We start from the raw sequence: 20,673 nt of genomic DNA, 5'->3' as shown, positions 1-20,673 counted from the left end.
CAAATAAAGTTGAAAGACTGGAATAGGGAAGATTGATTAATGGACTAAGGTCAGCGTATACGAGAGTAAATCAGAGGTACCTTCCTCCTACAATGATAAAATAGACGTTCGCCCTTAACAAATGTATAATTTCATATCCAATTATTCCCATAAGCCCAATACAGAGTATAGAGTTTACCACAATGATAATCCTTTCACTCCATGTGTTCACTCCATCGCCGATGAAGTACACGTAAATCGCTTTTCTTGTTACATTTAGATTTCAGCCCCTATGAAAATAATCAATTAGCTTAACTAGAAACAGCGTCTTTGAGCCTAACAGTACACTCACATTGCATCCTCCTATTCTCCTGGATGGGCGTATCATTATCATCCGCAAACGGATCCCCGAATGGGTCGTTGGGGTCCAACAGTCCCTTTCTGTTACCACCACCTGCCCCACCGGTAAAGTCATCGTCTAAAGCCTCGTAATCCCTTGCAGGGGCTTGTCGTTGGTATTGTTGTGGCTCGGCAGCGAGAGATTGTCGTCTTGAAGGTCCCCTCGATCGAGCTTTTTGGTGAGACGCACGCCATTCTTCGTCGGACGAGTCGTACTCGTAGTCTGAGAAGTCAGAGAGAGAGCTGTGAAATAACCAAGACGATCAGCTAAATGACGAACACGATCGCTACAATTTGGTAGAGAGGTCATGAGGTTCGACTCCAAGACAACAGAAAACCCCCACTCACCCTTGTCCATACGACTCTTGATCACTATCGGGTCTAATAGGCTTCGGCAGACCCCGGTCCTTCGTAGAGATACTACCACCGAAATCTAGATCGGCCAAATCAGGATGTGCCGCACCGGCACTTCTGCTAGATTTGGGTTGGGCCTGGTGCGATTGTTGTCTCTTCAATTCCCTTCTGGCAGATTCCTTCTTCTGTCTCGATTGCAATTGATCGATCTCACCCGTTCGATTAGCTTCCAACTTCTGGGCGGCAAGTCGCTTGGCGAGAGCCTCGGTCTCTTTGGCTTCGTCATCTGAGTCAGAGTCGAGCACCGCTGGTTTAGAGAGCTAAAGCACACATATTGCAAAGTAAGGAAGTTTTCAGAGATGGTGCATCACCAATATTGAGAAGCAATAACTCACCCTGTCATACAGTTGAATGGCCTCGACAATCTTTTCATTCGCTTCCAATAAAGTACCAACGAACTCTTCGTCCGTGACAAGTTGGATATATCTGATAACGTTCCTCCTTGCTGCTTTAGCTTTGTCGAGATTATCTTGCACTTTGGGCGATTCCAGGACACTCTCGACAGATCGATCGATGAGCTATGGGTATAACAGGTTTCATATCAGCTTATGGGCCTTTCGATCGCTCCTGTATTGCTCATCAAGTTGAACTATCAACTAACCCTACAAGAGTTGACCAGATTATTCGCACATTGAATAGCGTTCGCAATAGCCACCATGACTTGCGGTTTCTCCTTTTGGAAGTCGAATGGTGGTCTTTTAGGTTGAGAACCCTTTTTCTTAGCATCCTCTTTCGCTTTCCTTCTTCTCTCAGCTTCTTCCGCAGCTTCCTTTTGTCTCCTAGCCTCTAATGCAGCCATATCTTGTTTCCTCTTCAACTCTCTCTCCCGTCGCTCGACTTCAGCTTCCCGCTGTTCGATCAAAATTCGACTCTCCCGCTCACGCTTTCTGGCGTCGGCGTCGGCCTTGGCTGCTGCTAGGTCGGTGTAGGTATCGGGTCCACGAGCGGATTTCGATGGCGCCCAATCGTGAGAGAAGAGATCGTCGTCGAAGGTACCTCTATTGGCAGAAGTGGGGGCGGAAGAGGTAGAGGAGGTGGATGATTGTTTGGTAGGGGCCATCGGGGTTGGCTAACAAGGTTACAAAGTCAGTTTGGAGAACAAGGATTGGTCAAGTACGCTCAAAGTCGGTATTTGTGGAGGGATAGACAAACTGTTTATGAGGGTTCAAACTAACTCACCTTCTTTACACCGGGTCCGGCTCCACCGTATTTACTGTATAGTCGAGCTACCTCTTGCATTCGGGGCTCATCCTATATAATCGAGTCAGCTGGCTTCTAATACGCTCAGGGGTGAAACGACTAACCTTGTAGTGAAGGGACCAAGCATGGAATACCAGTATCAATCTCTTCTTCACTTTAGGATCGAGGAGTGACTGAGAGAATTTGGCCTTGGCATTAGCCAGACATTATCATGATTTGATGAGGAAACTACTCACATCATTCGCCATTTCTCTCAACCTCTCCATGAGCTGTGAGTTCGCCCAACCCAGTTGGAAACCCTTCCCAGCATTCTCAGTCAACGCTCGGAGAATGACCAACGCTCTGAGTTGTCGATGGACATTCCCATACTTCAATTTCTTTCGAATCGCTCTTGCAGCTTCCTAAATACCGAGATAGATGAGTGTCAATCACGAATCCAGGATGGAAAAAGGCAAGATCGAAATAGGACTCACGGTAGTACCTTGGTATCCTTGGATATTGACGCTCTCCACCAGTTCTGGTATACCGTCCAAACTCAGTTCATCGTACCTGTCAGAAGATAAGACCTCTACCCAATCGGTGATGGACGAGTGAGGCTTCCCTTCTTCCAGGTGCGATAACAGGGATATGGCGGTTTTGAAGTAGCCACCTGCCTGAGACATGTTGCTGGTATTGATCTATTGGGTGCTGGTAGTAATGGACTGTTGATTGAATTGATAGGGGGGAAGTGACAGTGACAGGTATATATATATATATATATACATAGGAGAGTGAGATAACATGACACTGCTGTGAAGAGGTGTTATTCAGGGAAATCCCATCTCCCATCTCTTGCAACTCGTAGTCTACGGTGCGATTAACCGGTTTGGTACTGAAATGCTAAAAACGTCATTTCCCATCAATTGTTTCGATCATGATGTGGCAATACAGGCCGATGACAAAGGAATCGATCCCACCACGTAATCTGATCTGATAACCGAGTGTGTTGTTGTTGTTTTGGCAAAGTCAATCTCCAACTGCTACTTCCTCCTCACCATTCTTCATTTCACAGTGTGCATCACCACATCAGTCTGGACACACAAACCATGTCATCGTCAGAGAGGATAAAGGTGAGCTGACATTCGTTTCGTTTGACGCAAGAACAAAGCTCACACCTCCGTACCTCCTTGTTTAGGGCATCCAAGTCCACCGACCGATCATCTACGGTTCTCATGCTAGGTTATTGACGGACGAAGAGAAGGCGACAGCACCACCAGGGCGTGAGTATGAATCCATGCATCTACTCATCAAACACACTACACAATTCATCTCCCTATATCCACCATAGGTGGACTTCGGGACACCTGAAGCTGACATTTGAATCACATTACAGACACACACCGCTGGACAGTATTCCTCACTTCGGCTACTTCCCCACCACCCAACAAATTACCTTCAGGAGATATAGAAAAAGATGATATAGACTACTTGCCTGGAGGAGAGGATGACCTGAGTTATCTGATTAAGAAAGTCACATTCAAATTACATGACACTTATCCTCAACCCAATCGAGGTGAGTTGACAATCATCATCACCTCAAACAAGCTCAACGCAATCTCAGGTTGAGCATTGACTTGAAATTCGATTTCCTTTTGCTGATCACCTTGAAATAGCATTCGACAAACCACCTTTCAAAGTGACCGAAACAGGTTGGGGAGAGTTCGTCGTTCAAATTCGTGTCCAATTTATCCCCGAATCGTCCGAGAAACCATTAACCCTCAACCATCCTATCAAATTACATCATTGGGGATTACCTATCAAGGGATTAGTCGCACCTCCTACAGAAGGTAGAGTAGTTACAGGTACAGGTACAGCCAACACTTCTGTGGTCAATACTCCTGCGCCTGAGCCAATACAGGAACCTACACCAGCTGCTACGCCTGTACCGCCGGAGAAGAAGGATGATGACAACGAGGAAGTAAAGGAAGAAATCATCGTAACGCCTGCACCTGTTGGTGAATCGTCAAACTCGGTTCAGGAAGGTGAAGGATCGATAGTCTTAGAACCCACTCAAACATCAGAACAAACACACCCAGTAAATGACGAGATAATAGTTCAACAAGATCTTCAACAACAGCAAACAGCAGCTATGACAGCTATCTTACCTGTTCATTCATGGCAATACGATGAGATTGTATTCTCCGATCCACCTAAGAACTTCTTGGATATACTTAATGACCATCCTCCAAAGGGTTTACCAAAAATCAACAGAAGAGCTAAAACTCAAAGGGACGAATATGATCCCGGGTCTACCGGTCAGGAGAAGTCAAAGAAGAATGGTAGACAGAGCGTATTGGGATTAAGAGCCAATACGGAATTTCAATCACCCACCCCATCTGTCATCGGTGCAGGTGCACGAAACGAATTGGTAGGGGGAGAATTGGGATCGGCGGACGTACCACTCGAATTTTCGTTGCAGATGGAAAGAGCGGAATTCAACAAGTTGGCTGAGGCGAGGAGGAAGATTGTTGATCAAATGGATAAATGGAGGTGAGTGAGGGTTATCATATCAGATAGACCATACACCATAGATCATCCCATTCTGCATTCGGTGCACTATGTCATTTGATCGTGATAAATTTATACGAAGATAAGGGATTCCGCTGATTCGTTTGGTCAACTTGTTATCGCAGAGAAAGACTGATAGCGCAGGAGAAGGAATTGGCTAAATTGAAGCAGGAGGTCAAAGGGATATAGATATCAGTATAGATGGAATTTGAGCTAGATGCCCAGAAAAAGTTGTGTTTGTCGTTTCATCTAACAGGCAATTACTGGAAGATGTCAAACGGTCAATCTGAACGATCTCGCTCTTTGGTCATACTGAGCAATAGAACCAGCTTTGTTGAACAAGTTGACAACTTCACAGGCTCCGAACTAGAATTGGGCGGTTGACGAGTGATTCGGCATAGGCAATAGGAGAAGAGCATTTATCTGTTGTACATAAAGTCTAGTAATATGACATGTATCGTATATTTTACATCTAACTATAATTCTGAAAACCGGTCGAGATTCTTGATCTGGATCATCAATACTTTGTCCCTTTAACCGCACGACTCTATGCGCCTTCCCTCCATGGGTACTCGAATTTGGGTCCCTTAGTCTTTCTCCATAGCTTCTTCCTGTGAACCACGATAGATTTACATCAGCATAAAAGTGTTGAATAACGATACGTGACTATTCCACTCACTTCTTCTTAGTAGTCGCATGCTCGACATACACTTCTTTACAATGCTTCGCTTTGAATTCTCTGATGAAGCTTGGATCCCTATGAAACGCGAGATGACAAGAATGTTAGTCTCCTAGGCTTGAGGATATGCAGGTGGTGTTGTAGATAGGGATCATAGAGTGAAGGAAGACAGGACGCATGATTGATGCGACCACTCACCATAATTCACTTGCTATACCTAGATCCTTGCAACACCTCATCAGAGCATTACTCTTACATGCCTCTGTAGCAGTGGGTATACCCGATGGATCGAAGTATTCCTGTTCACCTCTAGCTATCGAGACGAGTCTGAGACGGACACAAGTGATCCATCAACACGTTTCCGCATGCAGATTTTAATGGATGTGATTTGAAAACACCTGTACTTACCTTCCTAGGCATACCAATCCCCATTCCCTACTGACTATCCTAGGTCCAACATTGGTTTCTCCCCTAGGTGCCAGACCCCATCCTCCTGGACCGAACGCTGCGTTCAGTGTACGTCGGTATTTGATTTCGGGGAGGTAGAGCAGACCGTCTATCCAGGAGTTTGTTGATCGTTAGCACCTCTCAGTCATGTCGATAGCATAAGAAGGATAAATGATGAGAACTACGGTAGAGGTACGGGACAGGTACGTGCAGTACCTTCCAAGATGACTCACCAGGTTTGATCTCGACATCTTCAGGTCTCAATTCCCTCAACAATTCATTAGCAACCTCTTTAGGGAACGGACGTTCGCTCAATCCCGCAAAAGAAGACGACCAGTCGTTCCCCTCTCCTACTGGAGCTTCGCCCGTTATCCCTCCAGCAGAGGGTAAAGAAGTGTAACTCTCTCCCGGAAGATTCGTCAGGGGCGGTGAAGCTGTAGGAGGTGCGCTGGTGGAAGGGGTAGTAGGAGCCAAATGTGAATAATCATCTATAACGGGTTCGTTGGAAGGTAATGGGAAATCATCAGGAAAATCATCGTATATCTCTGAGTTTGCCTGTGGTGATGGCGCTGTTGGTGTAGGGGTGGGATTGAATTTGGACGTTTTGCTGGTACTGGTACTTGAAGTAGCTTTGGTTGATGATGGTTTGATAGGTACAGCTGTCTTTCTAACGTATCGACTTGTAGTTGGAGCGGGAGAGGACGTTGCTGCTGCTGCTAACGAGGGGGAGAAGGTGGATAGTGATCTGAGACTGAGAGATCGAGGTACAAGACCGAGTCGGATAGAAGATGCAATGACTGGCATGGTGATGATGATAGTGTATGTTTTCCTATGTATGTAAAATGGAGAGATCAGAAGGAGAAAGACATCAATTGACAATCGATCGAATGGATATCATCCTTAGTTGCGCTCGGATCTCCAAAGTCGATGTTTTCGGTGGCAAATTGCTCAAAGTGGCAAATACTGTAAGCTGGTATGGGAGATCTCTTACTGTATTCAGTACAGACACTCATGCTGTAAGATTGATAGTACGAGAGTTTGTAAGCTGTCTTGACATTGAAATGAAGAGGCTCGAACAGAAATCAACTATCCTACATCAATTTACCACAGATGCACAATACCTCCGAGGTATGTTAAGGGTCTCCTGATTGACCTTCTTGCACGGACCAAGGTATGCTACGCTAGCGTCAGAAACGTCAAATTGTCGTTCGAAGTGGGGAAAAAGGATGCGGATTTAACACCCAATAGGTACTAACGTCTCCAAGTTTCAAAGAGACCGTCATGCCCGGTGGTTAGTTGACTTTCCTTGGCGTGGTACAACATATTTTTCCAACATCAAGCAAGATGGTAAGCATTGAGAAGGGTAATTTGGCAATGCATCGATCATCTAATTCTTTCAGTGTATACTTACTTGTGGTTTTCGACTTGGGTATCTTGAGTACGACAGGTAGAAGATAATCATCATGGAAGTAACCGTGAGTGAAAACTTCACACTCTCTCGAGCTCACTGGAATGTCATGAGCAGACATGCTGATCCGTGGAGGTATTCACAAAGTTAGACGATAGTTCGCCATTATTCAAGTACCGTGGGACTTGGGTTAGACAACATGATCAAGGTATGTGTGGATCATCATTCAACTTCCATCAATTTCTGCTGATTCAATAAAAACTGTAGATCCGCAGATCAATCAGTTTTTTGAGAAATGTTTTTATTTCACGAATAATGAGGTGAATAAGCTTTTCCTTTCATCCCACATGACCCAAAAACCGAGCAAGCTTAAGATGCAGAGTACTGATTTAACGAGAATACAGAACGACTCTGTCTCTCTGATGTTCAACGGTACAGGTATAACAGTCTATGGGTCCAAGAACAGTGATCATGGGATGTACGCCATTCAATTAGACGGAATGAACATGACCACTTCAGATGGATATTCTGCCACACCGTCTTTCCAACAGATCTTGTATTCTGTCGATAACTTGTCATCGACTCAAGTGCATACACTGGTACGTACATGATCTATCCTACAGCCCCAGTATTTCTATCAAGGGGACACTAATAATCTCACTGTGCGACATCAGATAATCACCAACGTCCCTTCGCCCGCTGAGGTTGGCAGCAACTCAACGAAGAGTTCATTTGAACTTGATTTCGCCGTCATAAAAAAAGCTACAACCGGCACGATTTACACTTCTATTATTTGATGACGCTTCGTCGATCATCACTTACACAGGGAGTAATTGGGTGAGGGGTACTCCAAGTGATGATTACTACGGAACAACAAGGATGGTCAGTAAAGATTCAGGTGATTTTATGAAATTCAGGTGAGCTACAACAAAAAGTACTTGAAATATCCGACATCGAGGTTGAGTGCTTATATGTAAGTGCGACTTCGGATGTTTTCTCTTCAGCTTTAGTGGAACGAGTGCGGAGCTATATGGAGCAGTGAACTGGGATCATGGAAACTATTCTGTCATGTAAGTTGAACCTCTTGATCAAGATTATCACACTGCGATATTAAGACGGTGGATATGCATTGGATATACTGATCAAATATTGTACATCTATGCTCAGTATCGATGGTATCCAATCCCAGAATAATATCTTTAACGGCTCTTTCTATGGTCTTAGACCCAAAACTTCCCGTGAGTGCAATCTTTCCTTACACTTTGAATAAACTACAGTACCTTGACTAACCCCAAACAATTCACAGTCTTCATGATCAACAATCTACCCGAAGATCACCACGAGATAATCGTCACCAATCTCGGTCAAGGTGCTAAAGGGAATTACTTTGATTTCGATTACGCAGTGATCAACTCAACTGTGGCATCATGCTCCTCGACTCCCACAAATGATGTAGCCCCTATTGCCAGCACGACCATCGACTCTTCCAGCTCCTCATCTTCTTCCGACTCCTCCAATTCCTCATCTACCGGATCATCCTCGAACCACGTCGCAGCAATCGCGGGTGGTGCGGTAGGCGCAGTCGTAGGAGTGGCTTTGGTGATTGTTCTGGCATGGTTCCTGTTCAGACGTAAGAAGTATACCCAGGTAGATGGAGATAGGTACATGAGTAGGAAGGATAGTAAAGTGGATCTGAATGGTGAAGAAGTGAAGCCATACCATAGTGGATTCAATCTCGATAGCACATCCGCTTATCTTGATCCTCGACCAGCGGGAGCACCTTTTTATACCACATCCGGGCAATCTCCTTCAGCATCGATCACAGCAAGAGAGACTGATCAAACTTCCCTTCCTTTCCTTACTGCTATCCCTCCTCCACCAGATGCTCAAGCGACTTCGTACCCTGCATCAACTGTCAATCGATCAAATACCATGCATAGTCACGGACCACCATCGACTGATATCTCCCATAATACGTTTGGTGTACCCATATCGAGAGGTCGCGGTGGACCTCCATTCCCGCATTCAGAGGGAATTGCTGAAGCTGAAGAAACTCCACAAGCTCCAATTCCAATAAAACCCGGGATGACTTTACCTGGAAGATATCAAGTCGAAGGCAGAGAACAGGATCTGGGACCTTATATACCTGATGAAGAAGCATATCAGGTGCAGGGAACGTTACCTCCTGATTACAGACAGGCTACCCAGCCTCCGTAGGGATAGTGAGTGTAGAGAATATCATGCGAAAGAGGATATCAAGGACCAAAAGGGCGAGAGACGAAGTCTCTTTGTGTTTTTAGTGGCACTATCTCGAATATGTAGTTTGCCTCATGTACACGTGTGTATACACTAGTTCATTCGTATTCTGGAAGTCACTTTCATTGGATAGAATACGGATGTCATGCATATAACACTGTCGAGCAGATGGGAATGCGATGCATATCGATGATCGATCCATTACCAACTACGATATTCCGGGTTACAGGAAAATCCATCATTTGACTCGATAGACCAAGATCACATCTACCAGGCTATCTTGGCCAAGAAACGTTTAGGATACCTTCTGATAAAGTACTTTCTAAGCTCATCTAATAACAATAAAGCTAAGGCGAAAGTGAATGGGATAAAGATATGTTCGACAGGAGCACCCTGTAATACGAAGGCAAAACATCAGCGGCAAAGTTCTACCACTAGTATTCTACGGTACTCACTCTGATCAAAAATGTATTCTGGAAGAACGGCACATAACTGAAAAAGAATAAGAAACAGATTGAGACGATCATAGAAGGGATGATCCAGTAATTTCTTTGACTTTCGTCAGACCATTTGAAGAGGTTCGATTGGAGAATACTCAATCTCCTCGTTCGTGTGGCGAGGAGGTTTCCGAATTGCATGCCGACCAATGTGAAGAAGTAGCTAAAACAGCGGGAAAATCAAATCAACATGGAGATACTACTTGATACAGCATGAATTGAGGAGTGCTCACTCACATTGATTGAGCTTTGTTGATCGCTTCATTGTAGGCATCAGGATCGTACTGAGGCGGAAGACCACCGTATGCGAGGACTCTGCAACGAAACGAAATCGTCATTGTCAGCGGCCCAAAACTTCAACGCCGAAGATACATTTGAGACGCCACTCACAAATCACTAAACTTGTACCCTTGTTTATCCAGCCACCAAAAAGCCATACTCATCGCTGCAAGACTTTCTAGCAACCCTAGAAATTCATAAGCATGCAAGAGGAATTTCCAATTGACCAATTTATCCTTTTTGGTATCCCTCGGTGGTCTGGTCAAGAGTCCCACTTCGGGCTTTTCGAAACACATCGAAATGGCCGGTAAGACATCGGTAACAACGCAGATGATGATCATCTGAAGACTTGATAAGATCTGAGGAAGTCCGAAGAGGACGTTGAGAAGGATGGGCATCAGCTCGGAGAATGAACCGGCTGGGAGAAGGTAGAGGCAGGTCTGGAATTAGGGATCGAGGTCAGCACTCGCTGACTGTGGTATAACGAAAAGGGATGATTGGAGAGGAAGATCTCGAGGGATTGCCAAGCAAGCACGTCAGGTTATGGGCATATTCATTGACCTTTTTCAGATTATCAAAGACCAATCTCCCATATTCCACCGCCACTACGATCGATGAGAAGTTCTCCAACAATACCAAGTCAGAAGCTTCCATCGCAACGTCTGATCCACCTCCCATGGCTATACCGACATTAGCAGCCTTGAGCGAGGGAGCATCATTCACTCCATCACCTATCATCCCTACCACGTTTCCCCTCGCTTGAAATTCTTTGACAATTCGTAATTTCTGTTCTGGCGTGGTACAAGCAAAGACGATCTCTGTATATTGACAGGTTTGTTCCCATTGAGAATCCGACATCTCCATCAGATCGTTCCCGCTCAATACTAGACCTGGTAATCTATCTGTACCCAATTCCATGACTTGCTTATCGAATTGAACGACTTGATCTAAAGGTGTATCTCTTGGAAGATCCTGGACGTGATGTAATTTCTTCGAAGAAGATATGATTCCACATTGTTCGGCGATCGCGACAGCGGTAAGAGCGAAATCACCAGTAACCATGAAGAACCGTATACCTGCGCCTCGCATTATTCGGACTGTCTCTGGAATCTCAGCTCTGGGAGGATCCACCAATCCTACTAAGCCGACGACGGTAAGTTGCTGATTCAGTTCGATATTGACGAGATCACCAAATTCAGGCTGGTCGAAAGCCATTCCATTGGGTATCAGGGAGCGTGGTACTAGCCGTTTGGCAAGCAAGAGGACACGTTGGCCTTTGGAAGACCACTTTTCCTGAACGGCAGTCAATCGGTCGATATTCTTTTGTGTTAGGGGTATTGCAGGACCTCCTGAAGGATCGTTGATGTATGCGCAACGCTTGAGCAAGACATCGGGCGCACCTTTACACATGAGCATGAGATCTTGAGGGCCAAACTCGTCGTACATGTCACATGGAGCAGGGAATAAAGGTGACTTGGCAGATGCACGTCGACACAGCTGATACAATGTCAGTGATATTCAACGTGCGCAACGTTGGCTGAGTTACTCACTTTGAGCATGTATTTGGTTTTCGAGTTGAAGTTTACCTTGAACACTTCCGACCATTCGCTGTTCCATTTCTTGACTGGCCTCAAGCTCTCTGTGGCTCGGAGAATAGCAGAATCTAAGGACACAATAGTTGTTAGCTATGTCACATACCCTTATCCAGAACAAGTATAGAAATGGATTCACCTGTAGCATCACCATTAACCTTTCGGAGAGATACCGGCTGATTCATCGTACTTTCATCAAAGGTCGCGGCGTTACATATTCCCATCACCGCAGCCATTTGTTCAATAGTCTTTCCATTATCTTTCCCAATAACCATTCTATCCCTTGCCTCGGTCAAATCCATCTCATCGTCCAATACAGCCAAACTCGTTACGGTCATCTTGTTTTCCGTTAAGGTCCCAGTCTTGTCCGAGCACAGTAAGTTGACTGCACCGAGGGTCTCGACCGTCATAAGTGATTTACAAAGTACCTTGTTCTTCACCAGCGTGTTTGCAATGACAGCTAGAGAGACAGTAACACTTGCTGGTAGACCCTCAGGGATGAAGGCCATCATGACTGCCACGACATCAATGATGAGTACTGGAACGGTGATGAATCCTTCATGCTGTTTTTTTAGCCATGCTGCCCAGAGGATAATCACCAATAAAGCGATGGTGATGGCACAAGCGGCGATGATGATTACAAATCGAAGGATCTCTCTCTGCAAGGTGGTAAGAGAGGGTGCACCGGATGTGGATAATTTGGCAATTCGACCGAATACCGTAAGATTCTCCGTTTGGATCACGACGCCTGCCATTACCCAGTATCAGCATCAAAATGATACATGTATACAGTAGGCAATAAGAGATAGAGGACTGGGAACTTACCTATAGCTGACCCGCTGACGCATAGCGTACCTTGCAGACCTATATATTTGGTTTCCAGTAGATTATCGTCCTTCATATCCACTGTCCCTTGAATAGGCTCAGACTCGCCAGTGAGCACACTACGATCCATCTTGAGATCAGAAGAAACATCGATAAACCGTACATCTGCCGGAAGCTTGTTACCGAGGGAAACATAGATGATATCTCCCGGGACGAGTTCCCTGGCGGATAGTTGTAGTTGGCGAGCATTACGAAGGGCAAGTACAGCGGAGGGTATGAAGCCGGAGATGGATGCCATGACTCGGTTGGTCGAGAAGTCTAAAAATCAGAAAGCAAGATTAAGTCGTGGTAGAAAGACAGTTAGCAGGATCAGTGGTTGAAGAACTAACCTTGCCACGCATTCTGTGATTGTCGAACCAGTCACCGAGATCAGTATCTTCTTTTGGTTCAGTCAATCTTGCAGATTAGACTGCATGACCACTCACGAAAGCGGTCTGAATGACAATGACGATGAGCAGAACTACAGCCAAAGCAAGATTCGCAGCAGCAGGATTAGGTTCTCCGAGGGGTTTCCTATACCAGGCAACCAAGATACGGGCTACTTAGCTATGGACATCAAGTGTGGAGAAAGACTCAAATGCACTTACCACGCTATGAAACAGAGTATTGAAGCTATCAACAACAAAGTACCGAATCCACCAAGAACGTAGCCAACCCATCTATAGCATCAATTCATGTTCAGGTCAGGTCCCCTCTCGTGTGAAGAGAGATATATGGTTTGTACGTGCTTGAGGAAGATATTGTTTTTCGGTGGACTGACTTCGTTCGCTCCATATTGACTGAACTTCCTTTTGACTTGTTCGTCCTCCAAGCCTAGTTTGGCATTACTACTTAATCTCTGGAGGATATCATCGACAGAGTATTTATGCCATTCCAATTCGGCTATATCCTTAGCAGCACCTTTTTGAGGGATGACGGCAGTAGGTCGTTGTTGGGTATCGGTAACGTCGATCGACAGAGTTCTATACAGAAAATCCCCACGGGTGACAGGTCAGCTGCATACGTGAGATGTCAATCTAATGATAAGAGAAGGGCATTATTCAGCTTACCTGTGTTCACCTACGATCCTACTTGCGCTATCCCCCCTCGAGTGGGTAGCCCTGTTCATCCGCTCGAGATGCAGAGCGTTATCATGAGTAGCATCCTGGATAGTGATACTTTTCATCAAAGCTGGTGATACATGATGAGAATTAGAGTCGAATGACTTTCTGTCAATACCTCCATCTCGTTCGATATCGTCTGTCATGTTGGTCCAGGAAGGATTTGGTAGAGATAAAGTGTTAGGCAAAGGAATGGTCATCGAGGGCGATAGAAGGAAAAGAGGATGATAGGATTGGGAAAGAGGGACACAATCAGTACGAGGTGATCTTTATATACTCATTTTTATGAGTGAGGCTCGATGTGAATCTAAGTATTGTGCTACTTGAAGGCTTAAAATGGTCGGACAGCAGGAGAGTGCTGCAGGTTGGTTTTGCCTCTTTCATGACTATGAGCGATTTTCCTCGAAGAGCAAATTGGCAGCAGAGATCACAGTTCACTGGCTTGAATGATACCTATATCCCGAGTTTTCATCGAGATATGAGACTGTTCTTGAAGGATTGAATATGATGCATTCCTCAAGACCCATAAGATCAAAATCTCTCACGAGATATTGTCAATTGTCAATTGCCAATGTTTGTAGATATCACACCTTCATTTGAGCTGGCAGAGTCTAGAGTCTGTTCGAAATGAGAAGCACTTCAGACTATAGATACATAGGACCTAATGGAATGGCGTAAGTAGATACAGTCGCTCATTATGGACAACAGACTAGAAGAAATAGGGAAATGGCGTACTTTTGACACGGGAGTGAATGATGTGATCGAATTGAGCGAATTTTTCACGATTGTATGACACTGGAACCAAACAAATCCATTCCTTTACTCTGCAGTGTACCCCAAGTACTCTGTATGATATGCCATACAATACTGATTGGTTTTCAAAATCGCTCATAGTCTGGCTATTTGAAAGAGCAAAATTTGATTTTGGGGCGATGAGACGTCACGATTGAAACGATGAACGCCACCTGTGTCGATCGATTTTCACGTGTCTGTATCGCATGATCTGATCGAGATCAGCAACACCTATTTTGGAATGTTTCCCTGTCTTGTTCATGGAAACGAGTAATTGAGCGCAGTATACATGCGCACTTTGAACAATTAAACTGTGATGCCCATCGCGACCAACCAGAAAAATCACCTCAGATTCTTGTGGTTATTTCTGTAACGTGCCTGGGTGACATGTGATCAAACGGAACCATACAAATCGCTCAACCCAAAGCAAATCTCAGGTCGATGGTTTGCCCTTTCAATACTGTATGATTGATACTGCATATGCGATGCGCAATGAAAATACATGCTTTGGTATGGTATGACAATAGAGTCAAGCTACAAAGAGTCCAAAAGAAATGACCCGAGTCGTATATATACTGTTACACAAGAATGAAACCAAATTACTGTTGAGTGATCACAAACTTTAGAGAATTGGTCCAGCAGCTTTAACATCCGCTGTGATGGCATCTTCATATTTTGCGAAAGCCTTTTGGAACATTCCACCTAATTTTTGGATCTCAGCGCTGAAAGCATCTTTGGATGGCCATACTTTAGCTGGGTCCAGGATCTCACTGGGGACACCTTCGACAGCCTTTGGGATGGAAAGGTTGAATACAGGGAAGGTTTCGAATTCGGCCTTGGCGAGAGATCCGTTGTGGATGGCATCGACGATAGCTCGAGTGTACTTCAATGGACATCTCTTTCCGGTACCGAATTTACCACCGGTCCAACCGGTGTTGATCAACCAACAGTCGACCTTGTTCTTCTCCATTCGCTCAGCCAACATCTTGGCGTATCGTCCAGGGTGTAAGATGATGAATGGTTGTCCGTAACATGTCGAGAAGGTTGGTGAAGGTTCGACGATACCGTCCTCGGTACCAGGTGTCTTGGAGGTGTATCCAGCGACGAAGTGGTATTGAGCCTGTTCGGGGGTTAATCGAGATACGGGAGGTAAAACACCGAAAGCGTCACATGTCAACATGATGATGTTGGATGGTTGTCTCTCAGCGATACATGGGATCTTGGCGTTAGGGATGTATTCGATGGGGTAGGCACATCGAGTGTTCTCGGTGATGGAGACATCATCGTAATCTGGCTTTCGGTCGGCAGGGTTGTAGACTACGTTTTCAAGGATGGAACCGAATTTGATGGCGTTGAAGATCTCGGGTTCCTATGTGCGATGCATTTCATCAGTACTGCCCAGATTATTGGGGCGTGATCGAAATATATAACTCACCTTTTCAGCAGAAAGGTTGATGGTCTTGGCGTAACAACCACCTTCGATATTGAACACACCAGTATCAGACCAGACGTGTTCGTCATCACCAATCAAGAGACGGTTAGGGTCGGCTGAGAGGGTGGTTTTACCAGTACCGGATAGACCGAAGAAGAGGGTCACATCGCCATTATCGCCTTTAGCCTGGTTGGCTGAGGAGTGGAGAGACAATTGACCGAATTTGACAGGTTGGAGGTAATGCATAACTGAGAAAATACCTTTCTTCATCTCACCGGCGTATTCAGTACCGAGGATGACCATTTCCATTCTCTTGAAGTTGACTTCGACAGAGGTGGTGGAAGTCATACCGGTGGTGAATCGATTGGCAGGGAATTGACCAGCATTGTAAATTATGAAATCTGGTTCACCAAAGTTCTCTAATTCTTCAGGAGTGGGTCGGATCAACATGTTGTGCATGAACAAGGCGTGGTAAGCTCGAGAAGCGATAACTCGAACTTTGATTCGGTATTTGGGATCCCATCCGGCAAATCCATCAAATACGTATACGTTCTCTCGTGTATTGAGGTAATCGATAGCTCGTTCTCGGTTGATCTCAAAGGTGTGTTCGCTGTTGGAGCAGTGTGGATCACGTCAGTGACATGCCGCTGAGATTTGATAGGATGCCAAGGTTGACTCACTCCATCTTGATATTTACAGGACCCCACCATACATCGTCTTTACTAGTCTCCTCGTACACGATTCGCTTGTCTTTGGGGGATCTACCAGTCTTCTTTCCAGAGAAGTTGATCAAAGCACCACTTGATGAGATAACGGCACCTTCGTTGAGGATGGCATCCTCGTAAAGAGAGGCGATGGGAGCGTTTCGCTGTAGATGAGCGGATTGAAATCAGCATTTCGTTTCAAGTGGACGCAAGATGGAGGCAGAGACAGGGTACTCACCTTGATGTGGATCCTATCCAAATCAAAACCAGCTTGAGAGAAGTATTTCAACTCTTTACCGAGGAATTGATTTCCCTCGAAATCATCATGTCCGTGTCTTCCGTGAACCATTGTGGATATTGGCTGTTATGGGTAGGTATGTGGATGAGTCGATGGTCGTTGCAATTGTAGTGTATTCAACTGAGAATACGTGGAAAGTACGGATGCGTTAGCTGCTGTACTTGGGCGCAGGATGGGAAAGTGAGATGGCAGGTGGAAAGGAAGGCTGAGATGTATGTCGCACGACGACATTCTCTCCGTCAAACGTCACAAGATCGATTGGATGGTGTTGGTATCCCAACTGAAACCACCATCCACCCGGATATCAAGATGTAACCGGTCATTCGAACCGAACCAACAACCAACTCACCAAAACGTATCGAGATGATCCAAACAAGATGGATGTGATGTAGATGCTTAGGAAGAAGAGGTGAATGATCACATCGAGACAGGTCCTCTTATATATGTATACATAGCCTGATGCGGTATACGGTATACGGCACAGCGGTATGGCTCTCACGATGAATTCGAAAATAACCTCGTTATCATCGTCATTGAAAGTGGTTGTACCGGTGTAATCCGGTATGATCGTAGGGGGAGCGGGTCTCCAGATTTCGAACGGAACCACGTTATTTTCGAATATCCCATTCAACCCAGTCACAACACATCGGAAGAATCGGCGTTCATCGGTAAACGCCCAATATCACCTTCAAGCAGCTCGATTTACCCTATTTTAGAAACGGTAAAAACCGATGGACCGACGATAATTCGAAAACCATCAGAAACATACACAGTCCGTATCTTTCCGATAGGAGAATCACACCCAATAGAGGCGGCGGGATTACCGTTCAAGATCATCGAGCTGGCATTGCTACTAGGAGTAATGTAGCAATGGCGGCATTGGTCCGTCCTGGTGTATCATTAAAGCGGAGACAGATGAGGTGATATCAAACACGGTTCGGCTTTACGTTACAATGGTATCTATCTCACCTCGCGCACCAAAGGAGCTAGCTGTAGATGGAATTAAGGCATCTCATCGAGAGAAGCACCGTTCAACATGATATGTTCAAAATGCATGTATGAGAGATTCCTGTCTACCGAATCGATACACAGTGGAAAGTGAGGAAAAAATCATTATTGTACATCAGACCTGATATCAACCGAACTTTATCAGTCCGAAGAAATCTATCTATCCATCTATCCGTCCTCCTGTCCTAAGCAATGTTCATTGGGGCATCAAATTTAGATGAGGTTTTCACCTTCGAGAATCATGATGATAGCTGCGAAATACCTCAAACACATTAGCGAACTGTTTCAATTACAGAAAGCATAGGCGATTGAAGGGTATGAAATGGATGTATTTTGACTCACAGTGAACGATTTCAGGAACAGTATCATGCCTAAGATCACAAACCAAATCTGCGTCTGTAGGAGGTTCGTAGATATCATCCACCCCAGTCAAGTTCTTGAGTTCACCCGATCTGGCTCTTTTATATAATCCTCTTCTGTCTACTTTCTCACACCATTCGAGGGGAGTCGCAACGTGAACCAAGAAGAAGTTTCCATTAACGATTTTCTTAATGGCTTGTCTTGATTTTTCATAAGGGGCAACAGGGGCGGCAATGACAGCTGCACCAGCTTTAGTCAATTCCGAAGCAACGAATGCGATTCTTTGGAGGTTGATATGTTTCTGTTCAGGTGTAATAGCTCGATTTATCTTTGGATCCAAATCGCCCCTTAACTCTTCTCCCAATAATAAAGAAACGGATCGAGAACCCTGTTGTTGTAAAGTGACTTGTAAAGCTCTAGCGATGGTGTCTTTACCAGAGTTGTGTAATCCACTGATCAAGATGGTGAAACCCTGTTTGGGTCGAGGAGGGTATGAATCCCTCAATACTTTTACTACGCCGGTGTAAGAGAACCAATCGGGGATGGAAGCACCGGTCCTAAGTCTCTTTCTAAGTTCGGTTCCGGAGATATCAGCAGTGACGGTTCCCTTAGGTACTTCATCAACTGGTTGGTATTCGTCGGTACCAGGAAGGTAAGTCATAGCTTGGAAAGGAACCATTTCGATGGATAATTCGTCTTTAAATTGAGTGACAAGCTCTTGTGCGTCGTATGGGCCGTAGAAGTCTTTGCCTTGAGAGTTCTTACCGGGTCCAGCGTGGTCTCTTCCGACAATCTATCAGATACAAGTAAGACAGGTTAGTGCCGATTTTCAAAACGACACAGGTGTTATGATTGATACGAAAGATGGGAGAAAACCAGAACCAAACTTACGAAGTGAGTAGCACCAAAATTCTTTCTGATAATAGCGTGCCAAACAGCTTCTCTTGGACCAGCCATTCGCATAGCCAAAGGTAACAAGGCCAAGTGGGCCATTCCCTCGGGGTAAGAAGGCATGAGGGCTTGGTAGGCTCTCACACGGGTATAATGATCGACATCTCCAGGTTTGGTCAATCCTACTACAGGGTGGATGAGGACATTGGCTCTTCGTTGTCGGGCAGCTCGGACGGTCAACTCTCGGTGGGCTCGATGCATAGGGTTTCGAGTTTGGAAAGCGACGACTTTCCTCCAAGCCAATTTGTGGAAGTGCGCTCGGAGTTCGGACGGGGTGAATCGTAAAGGAACGTAATCGTAGTGAGTAGGAGCAGCGATAGCCTCGATTTTACCACCGACGTAGAACTCTTTAACGGTGTTGTGCAAGTACGCGACAGCTGGATGAGCGATATCATCGGCTCCCATGACGTTCTCGGCTTCGAGGTGCTTGTCGGGTGTGTATATGTCGGAAACTAAGGATAGTATATCAAATTAGCATGTTGTTCACTACTCAAATTCCATTGCGCTTTCTAGCAGGCTGTCTTGGCACAAACGATTTGTATGATCTCCTTCATCATATGCGTTTCCGCTTTGTTACATATTGCCATTCAACTGAGGTATAAATCACTCACCTGTCAAGATAGCCAAAGCAGCATCATCCCTAGGATCTCTCAAAGCGACTCTAGCACCTTCTCTCAAGTTCAATTTGGCGATATCTTCCTTTGAGACATCGAGGGTGATAGGCATAGGGAAGAGAGTTCCTTGTCTTTGACCGTGGACAGGTTCGAGTCGGAGGGTATCTCGGACGCTGATAATGAGTGATGGATAAGCAACTAATCATGATAGAATGTAGGTTAGATGCTGGACTTACGAAATATAATCTCTCTCATTCATGAATCCTTCAAGGGGAGAGAAACCACCGTTCAAGATCAACTCGAGGTCACATAATTGCCTCTGTGATACGAACATTCATCAGCATTCAGAAATGACCTTCTAGCAATTCTGGCGATTCTCTGTCTTCGCTCTGTATGCCCCATGGCAAGACGAAGACCACCTTCAAGTCGTTCAAGTTTTCTTCCTTGCTATAGTACGGTGGACAGTTGAGTCAACTCACCTCGGTAAGGAAGATATCACCCAAATTCCTAGCTTCCTCCTGTAACTCTGAATGTCTAGGGGCATCTCGAGCGACGAGATCCTTCAATATACCACCGTGAGGGGAGTTGGCCATTTTGCTTTTTGCTTTGCTTTGTTTTGCTTTTAGTGGGTAAGAAGAAGAGGTGGCGAAGGTGTGAGTTTAACCTGTTATATATGGCGTGGGCGTAGTGTAAAGGCTCTTTGCCAAGAACTGTATCTTGTATGGCGTGATGTATTAATGGGATGAAAAGAATCAAAAGACACAAGAAGCCTGTTTATCAATCAATCAATCCATCATCATCACCAAACCAACTTTTCTTTTTTTCTCTTTGC

General features: G+C 45.2%; 7 protein-coding genes across 7 annotated transcripts; 2 read left to right on the top strand and 5 right to left on the bottom strand.

Moving 5' to 3' along the window:
• Window positions 1-290: 290 nt before the first annotated feature.
• I203_103485 (uncharacterized protein) lies at window positions 291-2,654 on the bottom strand (the record flags this gene model as incomplete). The annotated part of the gene is made up of 8 exons (XM_019149456.1): window positions 291-621; window positions 727-1,052; window positions 1,128-1,310; window positions 1,394-1,861; window positions 1,972-2,043; window positions 2,097-2,165; window positions 2,229-2,393; window positions 2,466-2,654. The coding sequence occupies 8 exons, from the start codon at window positions 2,652-2,654 to the stop codon at window positions 291-293; spliced, it is 1,803 nt and encodes a 600-aa protein (XP_019001481.1).
• A 423-nt stretch (window positions 2,655-3,077) lies between these two features.
• Window positions 3,078-4,728, top strand: I203_103484 (uncharacterized protein; the record flags this gene model as incomplete). Its single annotated transcript, XM_019149455.2, has 5 exons — window positions 3,078-3,101; window positions 3,167-3,251; window positions 3,365-3,544; window positions 3,645-4,521; window positions 4,665-4,728. 5 exons carry the CDS (start codon window positions 3,078-3,080, stop codon window positions 4,726-4,728), a joined length of 1,230 nt encoding a protein of 409 aa, XP_019001480.2.
• Window positions 4,729-5,086: 358 nt separating this feature from the next.
• I203_103483 (uncharacterized protein) lies at window positions 5,087-6,469 on the bottom strand (the record flags this gene model as incomplete). The annotated part of the gene is made up of 5 exons (XM_019149454.1): window positions 5,087-5,150; window positions 5,219-5,296; window positions 5,417-5,545; window positions 5,627-5,774; window positions 5,899-6,469. 5 exons carry the CDS (start codon window positions 6,467-6,469, stop codon window positions 5,087-5,089), a joined length of 990 nt encoding a protein of 329 aa, XP_019001479.1.
• A 659-nt stretch (window positions 6,470-7,128) lies between these two features.
• On the top strand, window positions 7,129-9,290 carry I203_103482 (uncharacterized protein; the record flags this gene model as incomplete). The annotated part of the gene is made up of 9 exons (XM_019149453.2): window positions 7,129-7,140; window positions 7,221-7,281; window positions 7,341-7,393; window positions 7,478-7,672; window positions 7,748-7,777; window positions 7,836-7,990; window positions 8,078-8,143; window positions 8,241-8,311; window positions 8,380-9,290. The coding sequence occupies 9 exons, from the start codon at window positions 7,129-7,131 to the stop codon at window positions 9,288-9,290; spliced, it is 1,554 nt and encodes a 517-aa protein (XP_019001478.2).
• Window positions 9,291-9,596: 306 nt separating this feature from the next.
• I203_103481 (uncharacterized protein) lies at window positions 9,597-13,828 on the bottom strand (the record flags this gene model as incomplete). Its single annotated transcript, XM_065517326.1, has 13 exons — window positions 9,597-9,722; window positions 9,785-9,989; window positions 10,064-10,141; window positions 10,217-10,545; window positions 10,667-11,602; window positions 11,656-11,768; window positions 11,837-12,445; window positions 12,523-12,840; window positions 12,912-12,924; window positions 13,008-13,095; window positions 13,170-13,241; window positions 13,311-13,544; window positions 13,632-13,828. 13 exons carry the CDS (start codon window positions 13,826-13,828, stop codon window positions 9,597-9,599), a joined length of 3,318 nt encoding a protein of 1,105 aa, XP_065374144.1.
• A 1,268-nt stretch (window positions 13,829-15,096) lies between these two features.
• Window positions 15,097-16,959, bottom strand: I203_103480 (phosphoenolpyruvate carboxykinase (ATP); the record flags this gene model as incomplete). The annotated part of the gene is made up of 4 exons (XM_019149451.1): window positions 15,097-15,843; window positions 15,910-16,516; window positions 16,587-16,774; window positions 16,849-16,959. 4 exons carry the CDS (start codon window positions 16,957-16,959, stop codon window positions 15,097-15,099), a joined length of 1,653 nt encoding a protein of 550 aa, XP_019001476.1.
• Window positions 16,960-18,129: 1,170 nt separating this feature from the next.
• On the bottom strand, window positions 18,130-20,434 carry I203_103479 (sulfate adenylyltransferase; the record flags this gene model as incomplete). The annotated part of the gene is made up of 6 exons (XM_019149450.1): window positions 18,130-18,167; window positions 18,259-19,069; window positions 19,168-19,679; window positions 19,839-20,014; window positions 20,078-20,160; window positions 20,321-20,434. 6 exons carry the CDS (start codon window positions 20,432-20,434, stop codon window positions 18,130-18,132), a joined length of 1,734 nt encoding a protein of 577 aa, XP_019001475.1.
• Window positions 20,435-20,673: the final 239 nt, after the last annotated feature.

This window comes from Kwoniella mangroviensis (assembly GCF_000507465.2).
Source record: "Kwoniella mangroviensis CBS 8507 chromosome 1 map unlocalized Ctg01, whole genome shotgun sequence".
Lineage (NCBI taxonomy): Eukaryota > Fungi > Basidiomycota > Tremellomycetes > Tremellales > Cryptococcaceae > Kwoniella > Kwoniella mangrovensis.
This window is presented reverse-complemented; position numbering and strand designations above follow the sequence as displayed.